At 46.1% G+C, this 15,574-nt stretch overlaps 1 protein-coding gene across 1 annotated transcript in view; it reads left to right on the forward strand.

Annotated features, from left to right (window-relative positions):
* The first annotated feature begins 1,404 nt into the window (after positions 1–1,404).
* ppp2r5ea (protein phosphatase 2, regulatory subunit B', epsilon isoform a) overlaps positions 1,405–15,574 on the forward strand; it is a 38,718-nt gene continuing 24,548 nt past the window's right edge. The window contains exons 1-2 of the mRNA XM_063223579.1: positions 1,405–1,941; positions 11,780–11,945. Coding sequence (XP_063079649.1) covers positions 11,786–11,945 — 160 coding nt within the window. The 5' untranslated portion in view covers positions 1,405–1,941; positions 11,780–11,785. The remainder of the gene's footprint in view (positions 1,942–11,779; positions 11,946–15,574) is intronic.

The raw sequence follows: 15,574 nt of genomic DNA on the forward strand, positions 1-15,574 counted from the left end.
CACCAGGTAAGATTGTACTCAAAGGACTGACGGTTTATTCAGAACGTAACCCTATGACATCACACGTAAGCCACTACGGTGGCCCATACATATCATATCATCACAGGTACCAAACATAGAAGGCACCTTATATATGATGAAAATGTGCCACATTTCATATAACACTGTGTGTGTGTGTGTGTGTGTGTGTGTGTGTGTGTGTGTGTGTGTGTGTGTGTGTGTGTGTGCAAGAGATAGAGCGTGGGTGTGTGTACATTAATTGATGTAAGGCTTTTCGCTATACTCACATTTTGCGATATGTTTACTACAATGTGCAATAATGTGTATTAGGTCTTTGTTTGATTAATAAAAAGTACTCTGCTCTCTCTACTCTACAAGCGAGATGGATGAAACCTTTGAGGGCTGCTGACAGCTTTGGTTGGGCCCAAGACACAGCCATTTGAGAGGGCCCCCCACACCATACCTACTGCAATGTAATGAGAATCCAATTCTGCGCCCCCTCTAGTCCCCTTTGGAATATGGAACAAAGTCGCGGGCCAGCTCAATATTTTTTTTAAATAAATGGGCTAAAATCGTGCAGACATGCACTTAATACTCATAGTTAAATTTTAGAGACACATTGGCACATTAATCCTAAAGGTGCTGCTAGAATCTCTGTAGACCACTATGAGCTGCAAAATAGAGATTCTCTATGGCTGTAGACACTCGTAAAATATCAGAGCCGTATATAGAGATATATAAACGGCTCTGTAAAATATCAGAGCCTGTAAAATATGGTGTTGCACTGCCCCCTACTGTTGACAATATGACAACAACGTTGCTTTTTACATACTGTACTCACATGCACTGAGCATACCGGTGAATGTATGCACTGTAGATTAGTTACGTAATATTGACATCCATGCGTTGAAGGAGAAGCATTTTGAATGATATATAGTCCTAGTAAATGTAGTTTCACCAAGTAAATCCAATTTTCTAATAGTTTATTGAAAATCACAATTGCATACAAACAATTTAGCCTACACCTGATTTTTACTTACGCGCCCAGATTCTCACCCAATTTCTTACGTAATAGGCTCGTCTCGACTTCATGATCAGGGCATTTCAACAAATATACTCGCTTGTTTCCGCTCAATATTATCACGTGTTTTTATAATAACTGGGGCTGCATGAACTGTGGCTGCGTGAAAGTATTTCATGTATATATCCGCACTGAACACACATTTTCAGTGTTTGGTGATCTCTCGGTCGATATGCACACACAACCTTGGTATGCACACAATCTTGACTGTCCATGTTTAGAGCTCCCTGATTGAATGACACAACAGCCAACCACTTTCGTATATATTTTTTCGACCAACCAATCAGTTTGAGGTCCCGCCACAACAATCACAGCATGTTCGGATGATCCTCTGTTATGAGCAAGTATCAAGCAAACCGTGTATTTGGTGGTTGAAATATTCACAATAGAGTGATGAAACCTAATTATTGGCTGAAAATAGAAGGGGAAAATATATTGAAGTCATTCTACACATTGGTTTACGGTTAGATGGATTCTCTGCAACTGGGATGCACCTAGAAATCTTTGTCGGAATAACACGGAGCACAGCGAGTGCTGTTATTCATGCAGTCTCAGACTAGGAGGATTATTTCGTCTGGGTAGCGACCTAGCTAGTGAGCTAGCACGCTAATGTTGACTTCCCAGAGGTTGGTTCACTGGCTGGCCGGTACGCGTGAGCTGTGCCGTCTACAAAGGGCAAGATAACTTTTACAATAATCCTTGTCCCACGAAGAAGCAAGCTGCAGACTTCCTAAATAAGCGTTAGCTAGCCTTCAAGCTAGCTAGCTAGCATCTTTTCACAGGACTGTTTCATACAAGTAGCTAGCTGCTCTACGAGCTAGCTACCACCCCCACACGACATCGACGACAGGAAAAAACAGGTAAACAACGGCATAGTTGTGTGCACTCTGGTGATTGAACGAGTACAAGGTTTTAAATACGCCTACACATCATGCACAGTTTATATAATCATAACAATAACTGTAACTGACCAAGGTTCACTAAAGCTACCGTGGTTAGCTTAGCCGATAAAGTTAACGTCAGTTGCTAACGTTAACTTAAACTAGTACTGCTAACGCTTGCCCTTTCGCCTCTTTCGACTTTTGTTATTAGTCGTTAGCATGCTAATGTAAATAAATAGACACCGAAGGTACCTGTCCACTTCAAACTACGCCGAGAAATGACACATGATGCTACATTCATTGTCCTGTTCAGCTTTATGGATGTCAATTCAGGATGTCATTTTCCATTCCTGTCCCATCCAGTTACCCAGGGCAAGACGAAGTGGTCAGAACCACATCAAGTTAAACTTTTATTTTGGTTCTAGAGAGATGTGAGTTGATTACAGAAGCCCAACGCCAGGATGCTTGCTAGTTGAGAATGCACCGTGTAGGGGAGAAAGTAGACTGTTACCTTTTGCATTTGCTACACACACTGTATTATCCCGTCATTTATTTATGTAGGTTCTACTCTGTCTCCTAATTGTCATTCTCATCATAATTATACCCATTGACGTCTACTTGTTATTGTTGTTACAGCCTAATGATTGTGTTTATAGTTGCACCTATACAGTGGATGCAGCGTAGCTAAGTTAATATTCACTTAGCTAAATCTTGACAGACCCTCCGGCAGTGTTGCTGATTAGCTTTGTTGGAGTCAAAGATTTGTGCAGCCATGCCGCCAGTTGACTTTTTTTCAACATCACACAAGTTTCGGTCAGGTTTAGTTATGTTGTAAACCACTCTTCTTCCATTTGCATTCTGCACTGTTAAAGTGACTCTTATTCTCTTATAAGGTGACTCCATATTTTTTCTCACCTGAATGTTTTGGATAGTCTTAACTCTTAAATGGTCAAATAATTTCCCCCAGTTGCTCTTATGTTGTCCAATATGCCAGAGCGTATTTTTGGCACTGAGTTGTCAATTGTCTTTTTAGAAAATGGCTATCTTCGTTCTTCAAGTTTCTTGCAGGGCACTTACTCACTGTCTTGCGTATACACACACACACACACACACACACACACACACACACACACACACACACACACACACACACACACACACACACACACACACACACACACACACACACTGCCGTTTGGCCAGATAGACCAAAGTGACAAAATTATATTGTGTGCAGTTCTGAATGCATCGCTATGTGCTTTTCCTCTAATTCACTTACAAATCAGCTGCTTCTTGTTTTTTTGTTCAGCTGGCTGGCTAGTAGCAGCTCTCCAGGCACTGAGTCGTGGCCGCTCATGTGCTCACATCTCCCATGATGCCCCATTGTGGTCCTCCTCCTCCCCACTCCGCTCCGCTCCGCAGGCCCAGCCTGCTGGGTATCACTTTCCCCCCTCATATCCACTCTAGTATCACACATATCGACAGCATGTCACTGACAACACTTATATCGGTACACTGCCCACCCACCCCACCTTCCTTCGGCTTCTTGTAATTTGATGACCTGCTAGCTGCTGAGGTGCTGCTCATCTTTACTGTAGCCTATATCTGAATGAGGAGTACAGAGAGAGAGTGAGAGAGAGAGTGTTCCAAACAGCTGCAGGCCCTTTAGCCTTTAGCATTTAGCCAAGCGCTGCTCCAGTGGCCAGGAGTCAGGAGGAATCGACTGCATGTGGCCATAGCTGTCAAAGTCCTGTCTGTTTACGACGGTCGTTAAAAGGAAAAACGCTGCTTAGTCAGGACTCTACCTGACATTCACTTTCTTTATCTTGTGTTTTCATATTTTATTGCTGGATGCCATGCAGGTGTGCCATCATCACGGGGTTACAAAGTCCCAAGCTGAACTTTTCACCTACTCACAAATAGAATGGTTAAGTAAGATCCCAAATTGGATTGCGTTTTAGTTTGGGGTGTCATCAGCACAGGTGATATTGGTGAGGATTTCCTGCATAGTTTAAAACTGAACAATTGCAAACATATTTCTAGATCGTTGCTTTCTAGTGTGTTTCTTGGTTAAGCAACAGACGATCATATGACAAGTGAGAGTCTGCCGGTTAACTATGCAATATCTTGTAGGAAAAGTGTAGTTTACGATTGCCATGGCTGTTTAGTGGGCGTTATGAAGGTGTTTTTTTGGCATATATGTATCCAATCACGTCAGTTGTATCTTTTCAAATGAACTGCGGCCATCGCCTTTCCACCCCTAGTCCACGCTCCCTGATTGGAGCCCAAGATCTGGAATCCTCGCTGAGGGGTAGAATCCATGCTGTCTTTCAGATTGGAACGATTGTGCAAAGCAGCATGGGATTTCCCAGGCCAGTTCAGGTGCAGTGCTCACATAGCGCGTTCAGGCCGACTGAGAACCGTGCTGGAGCCCGTTCCCGCACCTAATCGCGAACTGGCCGTCGTGTTCGCGCCACAGATATTTGCGCTCGCGAACCGGAAAAGTTGGTTCGCAATGCGAACCGCAAAATACTAGGTTTTTCTCCGCGAACCGTGACGACAGCGTGCCCGTCAGCAGGTTCATTCGGGTAACGCAGTCACGTGCGCGAAAAGTTCAGAGCCCGGTATGAACACGGGGGGTTCGCAGATAAGCACTTTAGTGCTGAACGTAACTGGTGCGGGCACCGGCTCCAGCTCCGTTCTGGTCGGCCTGAAAGCCCTAACAGAGGAGAGGCCCAGAGCAGCTTCCCATCTCAGCCTGAGGCGACAGGCAGCTCAGGGTGGTAGTCTTGGGAGTGGGGAGTCCGCCGTAGACTTTGAATCCTTTTTTTGTGTGTTTTATTCCACGGAGTAAAACTCATAAAAGAATAAAATGCGCAAAGAATGATTTCAGACTGATTTCAGAAAGTGATGAGTGTGCAGACTCATTACTCAAAAAATCTTAAATCAGTCTTTGTCCTGCTACTTTACCTGGGCTGTGCAGAATCTCGCACAGAACATCGTCGCTAACTAAGTTAGCAACTTACTTGGTTGCTTGCGATGCAATTTCCCATTGGAAACCTGGTAAGTTGCTAACTGGTTAGCAACAAAGCTTTCGAGAAACGGTTCCAGGGTGGCAGACCATTCCCCTTTACAACAACAAGCAGTGGCCTCCGCACACCCACCTCCTCTTCCTCCTCCATCTACTCCTCCTTCTCCTCCTCCTCCTCCTCCTCCTCACATTTCCCCCTGCTGCCTGCCGCCCCTTATCAGATTGCAGCTTATTGTCTTTAACTTCCTCCAGCTATGGAGCAGCGAGGGTCGGGGGTCTCTACTGCAGAATAACAAGAGCGTGTACACACACACACACACACACACACACACACACACACACACACACACACACACACACACTTGTGCGTGCATAGAGACGCAGGCATACCCACGCACAGCAATGGAAAGACACAACATGCACTACTAGGGGTGGGCGATATGACGATATTAAATCGTGAATCGTGATATTGAGTAAAAGATCGTCTCGAATCTGTCAAAGTGGAGAAATCGTATAGATCGTCTTGCAGTGAGGATGTTTATTATCAGTATCAGAGTGAAGTTTTCTCACTTGTGGTGTTGTTTTCACTTCATTCTTTACATTATTGTATTCCAATTGTACACTTTATAAGAGTATCATCAGTGTGTTAACATTTCATTGACTGCAAATTACAAATTGCAAGTATATGAAAGTTGTTTTTTGTTGTTTTTATTTTTTGGATGGAAGATCGTGATAAAAAATCGAAATCGAGATTTCATGTTAAAAAATCGTGATACAACATTTTTGCCATATCGCCCACCCCTATGCACTACTACTCAATGTAGATGCAGGCCCCACACACACACACACACACACACACACATGCATTGTTGCAGTGTGAAAGCGTGAGGCAGGCCAGGTGGGTATTGCAAGAAGCTGGCTCAGAAGTAAAACCGGGTTAAAAAAGGTTAAAAAAGGTTGAGAACCACTGCAATACACTTAGCTGACGCGTTTATCCAATGCGACTTAGTTGTTTACAGGGTATTTGTTAATGGTTACAGTCCCTGGAGCAGTATGGGATTAGGTGCCTTGCTCGAGGGTACCTCAGCCATGGAGTGTGGTAGAAAGTGGAAGGGTGGTATTCGAACCTGCAAACCTCTGATTTAAAGCCCAGCCCCTTAACCATTAGACCATGGGCTGGCTGCCCCCAGCATACATGAGTTCACCGTGTATATAAACAATGCTGTGAGGAGGGGCAAGACATGCCAGCCAACCACGTGAGATAATTCTTTGGCCGGCAGCGGTTTCCAACAATCAGAGGTTGAGTTGTGCGCAGCTAGTGTCGTGCAGCCAGGAGAAAACAAAAATGTAGAACCCATGTATCTCGCGATAGTAAGTATTGTGATACATTTTTTGCACACCCCTAGTCTCCACTCATCTCCACTCCGCTGCTGCTGCTGCTGCTGCTGCTGCTGCTCTAAGCAGACGATTCCAGGGGCTCTGTGAACCTGACAGCAGCTGCATAAACACACAGCAGGTGAACAGAACACAGATGGCCCTTGCAGATACACAATTTCCTAGATTGGAAACCATTAAAAGGACCCTGCTGATGAATTTCGATGTACGCTGGAGAGTGTCTCTCTCTGTCTGTCTGTCTGTCTGTGTGCAGCGTGCCTGCCTGCCTGCGTGCGTGCATTTCATTCCAGAACTCTGTTGAGTAAGGAAGTGAAGGTGAAGCATGCCTATCAGGGCTTGACACTGGCACCTGCCACCCGGAAAAATGCTGGTAAAACTTGGCTGTGGCTAGTAACACTTTCATTGTCACCAGCCAATTTGGCTGGCAGCTTATTCCTTGGTATGACATACTGTAACTTACGTATCATTGTAGCCTTTATTCTGTTGTTTGCCCCTTGTGTATCAATTATTTGTATTTAAGTTCAAGAAAAAGGTCAATAACTCAGTTTCTATGTATACTTCCATGTAGAAAGCTATATACCGGTACTGATCTTGCTTTAGCACCTCATCTTCTGAGGTTAGACGTACACCATCATGATAAAGGGAAAAAAAACGATATAAAATCTGTGGCTAGTGGAATACCTGAATGGCTAGTGACTCAGGACAAGTTTTGGCAAAGGACGCGCTCAACTTAGAAAAAAAAACGAAAGGGACATGGTGGTAATATAAATAAATAATGAGACGCAGTTTGTGAGTGTGGATTTTTCTTCCTTATAGTGACTCGGGACAACCACTAGCCACAGTGGCCGGTGGGTGAAAATGTTCATGTTAAGCCCTGATGCCTTATGTGAGATTGTTTGTTTTGCCCTTTGCAAGAGCCGTGGTGCAGCTCTGGTTTTCCTCAGTCTGTGAATGTATCTTTTCAGGCAGTTGACCGTAATCCCTCATGGTTAAGTTTTTTTCGTTTTCGTCACTGGAAGTGCGTTACTCGTAGACAGTTCAATTACAATGGAGTGATCAACACAGCTTGCGCCCAATCTAGTCTGCTCTGTAGCTGTTAGATGAGGCATGTTCATTTCCATGGATTGCATTGATGTTAGGCTTGCAATGGATAAGCCACAAGCCCCCGGCCGCTGCCCTTTTGTTTTGATCATGTGTTTGTTTTTGCGTCAGACAGACGGTATGCATGATGATGCACGGGCCAGCCGCTATGAACTCCTGCATTGGCTGTAGGCAGTTACTGTACTCCTGCAAGCGAGCAGACGCACGCACGCACACGCGCGCACACGCACACGCGCGCACACCGATACCGGTCATCTTGAGCTTTGATCAGTGTGCTGGTGGGGTCCTCTGGAAATGTTTAAAAAATAGGGTGTATCTAGCAACTACCATGGGTGTACTCTAGGCACACCCTCCTTATATCATTGCCCCCCATCCCCCCCCCACACACACACACACACACATGCCTTTGGCCTTGGGCACTATGACATGGAGGAAAGCTGATTTCCCCCCTCTTGCCTAATGTACCAACTGACTGCCAAACACCGTACCCCCCCCCCCCCCCCCATTTGCAGTATTTGGCTGCTCCCTGTGCCCAGCCCATCCTGGGCAGATGTGGATCTCTGACTCAGCTTAGTAGTGTGTTTGGGTGTGTGTGTGTGAGTGTGTGTGTGTGTGTACACGCACATGCACGTGTGTATGTTTGGGTACGGCTGCTCGTGTGCGTGCGTGCGTGCGTTAAATGGTTGATATTGGAGGAAGAGAAGTGGGAGGGGCTGGACAGAAGAACTGTGATGACTTCCTGTCTGTTGGTGTCTGTGCTGTGGCGGACGGCTGCTCTTAATCCCCCCACCACACCCCTCCTCACTCACCACCCCCGCCCACCGGCCTGCCCTCGCACGGCCCAGTGGGGACTAAAGAGGCGTGGTCATGGGGGGGCCGAGGTGCCTGCTGGTTGGTGGGAGACTAAAGAGGCGTGGTCATGGGGGGGCCGAGGTGCCTGCTGGTTGGTGGGAGACTAAAGAGGCGGGGCCATGGGGGGCCGAGGTGCCTGCTGGTTGGTGGGGGACTAAAGGGGAGGGCCCATGGGGGGGCCGAGGTGCCTGCTGGTTGGTGGGGGACTAAAGAGGCGGGGCCATGGGGGGCCGAGGTGCCTGCTGGTTGGTGGGGGACTAAAGAGGCGGGCCGATGGGGGGACCGAGGTGCCTGCTGGTTGGTGGGAGACTAAAGAGGCGGGGCCATGGGGGGCCGAGGTGCCTGCTGGTTGGTGGGGCACTAAAGAGGCGGGGCCATGGGGGGCCGAGGTGGCTGCTGGTTGGTGGTTGGTGGCTGGTGGCTGGTAGAGGTCCTTACATAACAAGGAGAGCCACTAGTCGCGAGCCACCGAGGCCCAAGCTCCTTTCCATGTCTGCACTCCACTCCACTCCACACACTGTCTGACTGGACAGCCTACCCTCAGCCCAACTCTGCATATGGCCCTCTCCCTGCACGATTTTCTGTCTCACTATACTGCTCTCACTCTCTTTCTCTCTGTCGCTGTCTGTCTGTCTATCTGTCTCTCTCTCTGTTGCTGTCTGTCTCTCTCTCTCTCTCTCTCTCTCTCTCTCTCTCTCTCTCTCTCTCTCTCTCTCTCTCTCTCTCTCTCTCTCGCTTGCTCGCTCTGTCTCCTCCTTTCCCCCAATCTTTAGCCCAAGCTGGCTAACCCACCCGTGCTTGCAGTGCTGCTGTGCATGCCCCCTGGTAGCAGTGGGGCCACCCAATGGGAACCCCCCCCCCAGCCCCCACCCAGGATGTGGAGGATGCCCCCTGGCAAGGGGCCAAGCCCTCTTATGAGTGTTAATATATCATGCAGGGTCAGCTGTGGCTGCAGCGGCACGCAAACATTTTCTCTCTCTTTCTTTCTTTCTTTCTTTCTTTCTTTCTTTCTTTCTTTCTTTCTTTCTTTCTTTCTCTCTCTCTTTCTTTCTCTCTTTCTTTCTCGTCTTTGCATGTTCTCGCTCTCTTGCCCTTGTTCTCTTGTCCTTGCTCTTGTTCTCTTGTCCTTGCTCTCTCTCTTTGCACTCATTCTCTCTTCCATGCTCTCACCTCCCTCTCTCGCCATCATCCCATGTCTCTCTCTTTCTCTCTCTCTCTCTCTCTCTCTCTCTCTCTCTCTCTCTCTCTCTCTCTCTCTCTCTCTCTCTCTCTCTCTCTCTCTCCATCCTTTTTTACTCTCCGTCTTCTCTTCTCTGTCTGTCTGTTCTGTGACATTGGGCCCTGCCTGCTGCTGTTTCCTGGCTCTCCTCTGATGTAAAAATGCAATCTGCAAAGCCTGTTTTGGTTTTATTTAAACGACTTTGGCTCTCATAATTCCCAGAGTCACTACTTAATGCAATTGAAGTGTGAGTGGCCCACAGCACAGGTTGGATTTGTTTGTGCCTGCCTGCCCTGCCCCATACTCTGTCCCTCTGCCATTTGCCTGCAGTGTTGTTTGGGATTGAAGGAGCGGAACATGGCACGTGCTGGAGTCTTGCTGACGTGTGTGTGTGTGTGTGTGTGTGTGTGTGTGTGTGTGTGTGTGTATGTGTGTGTGCGTGCCTGCGTGCGTGCGTACTGTCTGGACACTCCTCAAGGTATTTGTGTGTGCGCATGTGTGCACCGACGTGTGCACGTGTGCCAGGCCGTGGTGTGTGGCAGTGATGGATGCCCTGCACATTGCCCCTTCTCTTTTTCCTTCCTCTTTCTTTCTAAACTGGTGCTCAGTGCCCCCCCCCCCCCAATCTGATTCTCATATAACACCACAGCACATGCTTACAGTACACTGCTGTGGAAAACTGAAACGGTATGAAATTTTTTTTTTCGCCCTGGCCCCTAGTCATGTGAGCGAAGGATGAGATATCAGGTTGAACAGAGCAGCTGATGAGACTGGAGGAAAGCTGTGCAAGTCCAGCAGAATTAGCCTGGTCCTGACCATCCCATAATACTACCATTTCATTTCAAATACATGGTCAGGAGGAGGTTGTTTGATCTGACACGATTGCAGGAAGCGGGAAGTTTGCACTCAGTTCTGATTTGAAATGATTGGACAGCTCTCACCGAATCGCAGACAGTTACTCAACAGCAACATAGCGCAGTCATTTACGTCATTTCACGAGCTCCCTCCCCCTTTCGCCCCCACCCACCTGTCTCTTCGCTTATTGGCTGTTTTGCCTGGGGAGGGTTGGTCAGCCAGATCCTACCGCTCAACATCGCTCCACAGAAAACAGTAACCAGACTAAGATGCCCAGTGGACTGAGTTGGTCAGTCACAGACAAGCACACACTATGCGCACGCGCACACACACACAGATACACACACACACACACACACACACACACACACACACACACACACAGATATAGGCACACTTACAGCCAATCTTTTGGCGGAAGTACGTAGGATGGTGTGCGAGGCTACAGCAGAATTAACTGGTTCATAAAAAAATGAAGGTTATGCACTGCAGTGTTTCCCACAGACCTAGTAGTATAGTGTGGTGCTACAGGCAAAAGATTGGGCCTATGTTAGCCAAGCCGCGCCCTGCCGGTGACGCAACACCTTCAGCATTGCTTCTAGTCAGGCCAGGAGCAATACAAATATCGTTTCTGGGCTCCAGAAAAATCAGGAACTCCTCCCACTTTGTCGGGAAGCAGACAACCAGTAGCAAACCAAGGGAGGCGGGTCCACCATGCAGTTTGGGAAATGCTAATTGTTATGCTCTTGGTCAGACCAAGTCCCGAAGAGATTTGAAAGTCGATGATAATCAAGCTAATGTGTACATCCCTATTGACATGTGTGGCTGTTGATCAATTTATGGTGCGTGTTTTTTTTTCTCTCATTCTGTGGTGCTGTTCCACAGAATGGTCTGTCCATGGGAAACACTGTTAATGCATATAACCACAGTTCTATGAGTTTCGGATGGCTGCCAGAGCTTGTCACTCCCTCGGGAGTGTGGTAATTTTGGGGTGTCTCTAGGTTTGATATCTAGTAACATTTGTGTCGTAATGTGTTGGGTACATTTCATATGCCTGTGTATCTGACATGTTTACATTCTTACTTGCTGAAAACATAGTGGTTTGTTAGGAATGGGGATGGGGTGTTGGTTTGGGGAGCATTGTGAGATTGGGAGAAGTTGTGTATAGTGTGAATGTGTTTTGTCTAGTATGTATTTTATGTTATTTTTTCCAAAAAGGGCATGCCATGTATTGTTGGACCCCCTTGAAAACGAGATGATCCATCTGAAGGGGCTATCCTTTCTAAAACTAAAATTTAAATTGAGTTGAAATTCAAAATGTATGTGTTTTTGTCTTTGTCCCCTTTTCATTCCTCTTGTTGCAGACGGACATGTCGTCCACGACGCCAGCCGGACCCCCGTCAGTGGACCACGTGGACGGCTTCACGCGCAAGTCGGTGCGGCGGTCCCGGCAGAGACGGGCACAGAGCTCCTCGCAGTTCCGCTCCCAGGACAAGCCCATCGAGCTCACCCCCTTACCGTTGCTCAAAGGTGCGTTCCGTTCCTCTTCCTTCCGGAAACATTCAGGTCTCCGTTTCTCAAAGGCATCGGTGCTAACCAGTTAACAACTTAGTAGGTTGTCAATGGGAGATTGCATTGCAACCAAGTAAGTTCCTAACTTAGTTATCAAAGATAATGTCGAGAAACGCACCCCAGGTCCCTGTTTTTCAACAGCATCGTCTCTAACCAGTTAGCAAGTTACCGTAGTAGGTTGTCAATGGGAAATTGCATTGCAACTTAGTAAGTTGCTAATTTAGCTAGCAACGACCCTGTCAAGAAACACAGTCCTGCTCCACGGGTGTTGTAGATGGGCTCAGGAATTGGCTGTTACTTTTTGCACTGTTGTTCGTGGTGGTTTACCAGTTCATGCTGCAGTTCCAATTGCTCTCCAGTTGATGTATGCAATGCCCTAGCCAGGCGGTGCCCTCCTACTGACGCAACACTTTCAACTTTTTGGAATTCGGTTCTCTCTGAGCAAAGGTAAAGCAAGGCAGAACAAAACTTGTCCACATTGCTTATAACAAACTGCAATACCGCTGTGGGAGGCGAGACACTCACCCTGTTCCTGTATGCATTTCATAAACGGTACACATATGGTCTATTTATCGTTGTCGTCATCATCATCATCATCATCGTCATTGTCATCTGAGATCTGGTTCATATCATTCACATGATAGGTTTATGTTTATGTAGTTTTGGGTAGGGTGTGTTCATCTAAAAAAAACAAAAAAAAACGCTTTTTTGCAGTTGCCAGACTAAAGTGTCAGACAGTTGAAGGAGGTAGGCCTGCACACTGCCAATATGCCTGATGAAGGTCCAGGTGATCGAAACATTGCTTTTAAAATAATACTTTATTTTTTGGAGCTTATTGGCAGTGTGTTGCAGGCCTACTTCCTCAAAGGGTTATGTTTATGCCCCTACCGTGACTGATATGGTAGGGCACACGTTTATCACTCGGCCGACCCGGGTTCGATTCCCGGTCCGGGTCCTTTGCCGGTCCTTCCCCATCTCTCTCTTCCAGCTCACTTCCTGTCTCTCCTCCACTATCCTGTCTCACAAAAACCAATAAAGGCTGAAAAGCCCCATAAAATACTTAAAAAACAAAAGGGTTATGTTTATGCCCATTTGTCTTTACCTGAGGGAAACCGCTACACTATATATGGAAGGGGGATTGTTGGAGCCCAGTGTAGTATAAAAGGCCCCTGCTGCTAAAGGCTTGCCGCTTACCAGGGCTTAGATGCCAGAGATATGAAAACAGTGGACTCTCCCTCTGGCTCTCCTTGACATTTCTCATCTGAAGCAGGTTTGTAGTGTGGCCAGATAGTAGGCTCATACAGAGAATACCTTTTGTGATAGTGATGGTAGTTTACGTGACTGACGTCTATGAGCCGTGTTTGTACCTTCATCACCACAAATGTCAGCCAATCATGTGTCTTCCCTTATATCCGATTTGAAAATGTTTGAGTTGCACAGATGGAATTGCTTTTCTGAGGAGGTCACCTGCGAAAGGGGACACCTGCGCAGTTTAAATGTCTTATTCCTGAGGGTCATTACCCTGGAGTACATTCTTTACCATGGAGACGCTTAATTAAATCTCCTTGGTCTCCTTGGCAGTGCCAATAAAGGTGTCATAAAGTAGGGCCAAGGCCTATTTGATAAGGCTTTTTACTACTCTTACCCACCAGGCCAATGCCAACCCAATCCAAGGCTTGCATTAAAGGTAGAGTATGTCATTTGTCATTCATTTTCAAAAAAATGTATGCGACCCATTGACAAAATCTGATATTTCCATTAATATTTATTAAGTAATGCGCTACTATTCACTGGTCTGAAGTTTTGCAGCCAAACATGTACTTTATTGGAAAATCAAAATGGTGTCCACAGAGATTATCCAACTTTTAATGTGTGAAAAAAAATCATTTTTTTCTAGTAATAATGAATATCTAGAAGTTGATGATGATGGTAAATATTAATGAAAAAGAAAACATTTGTGAATGGTCATCATAAATTCTGGAAATCAACTACCTAATGTACTACAAAATGTACAGTACTTGCTCTATCTTTAAAGTGATACTGTCTCATTTTTGGAAATAAGCTTATTTTACACCTCCCCCTGAGTTAAATAATAGGGTTTTACCGTTCTCCTGTACTTTCAACCGTTTTCTGGGTATGGCAGTGCAAATTTTACCCCCATGCTAGCAGTTAACATTGAGTCCTATGAGACCGGCTGACGGCCGTCAGCCGGTCTCATAGGACTCAATGTTAACTGCTAGCTTGGAGGTAAAATTTGCACTGCCATAACCAGAAAACGGTTGAAAGCACAGGAGAATGGTAAAACCCTATTATTTAACTGAAGGGAAGGTGTAATATGAGCTTATTTCCAAAAATGGGACAGTATCACTTTAAAGGATTTATCCGGAGTTGGAACAAGTTTGCCTGATTTTTGCATGTTTGGGATGAAATACAGTCACTCTAGAGCAAAATCAAGGCAAAAGGATGCGTTTTGAGAAAGTTTGATAATATCACGTTAGCCTCGTTAGCCATATCAGATATGCAATATGAAAGATGCGGGCATCGTTTTTCGGCGGTTACACACATTTCAAAAACACAACATTTTAAAGTCTTGCACAGCTCAAAACAACGTCACACTTACCTTGTAATATGTTGAGGGTATCCACACATAAAGCAAAGTGTCCAAAGTCCTTCATGTATTCTTGAAAGGTCTGCAGAATGTGTTTTGTGAAGCTACTACCTTGAGAATATCTAAATTACGGTCAAGACAACTATTTGACACTAAAGTCCACCAAGTAGATTGCCGAGTGCGTCGCACCATCAGCTGTGGTTACTCGCTATGGAAATAATCATAGCTGATGGTGCGACGTACTCGGCAATCTACTTGGTGGGCTTTAGTGTCAAATAGTTGTCTTGACCGTAATTTAGATATTCTCAAGGTAGTAGCTTCACAAAACACATTCTGCAGACCTTTCAAGACTACATGAAGGACTTTGGACCCGCATCTTTTGCCCGCATCTTTCATATTGCATAGCTGATATGGCTAACGAGGCTAACGTGATATTATCAAACTTTCTCAAAACGCATCCTTTTGCCTTGATTTTGCTCTAGAGTGACTGTATTTCATCCCAAACATGCAAAAATCAGGCAAACTTGTTCCAACTCCGGATAAATCCTTTAAGTAAGCTGAGCTGACACAGTCAAAGGCCGGGTGCCACATACGCTCACCATACACACGTCAGCATACCAGTCAGAAACTCAATGCATGGAATTGCAGCAGGCACCTTGAGACGTCACGCTAGACACAGACACACACAGACATCCAGACATCCATCTACCACGCCGTTTGGGAAATGTTAATTGTTATGTTCTTGGTCAGACCAAGTCTTGAAGAGATTTGAAAGTCGATGATAATCAGGCTACCTTTGTCCTGCACCTGGCCTCGGCACAGAGGGATGTGCATACTTTTTTTGTTACTATTTTCATCAGCTGAACCTTGTGCTTGAGCTTGCTACCTATGCCGGTAATGCATGCCCAGGTCAGGTTGATAAGGGTGTACTCAGTGGCCGTGGCAATGATACTGACAATGACATCACCACTACAGAGGT

The sequence above is a fragment of the Engraulis encrasicolus genome, chromosome 18 (genome assembly GCF_034702125.1).
Source record: "Engraulis encrasicolus isolate BLACKSEA-1 chromosome 18, IST_EnEncr_1.0, whole genome shotgun sequence".
In the NCBI taxonomy this organism is placed as follows: domain Eukaryota; kingdom Metazoa; phylum Chordata; class Actinopteri; order Clupeiformes; family Engraulidae; genus Engraulis; species Engraulis encrasicolus.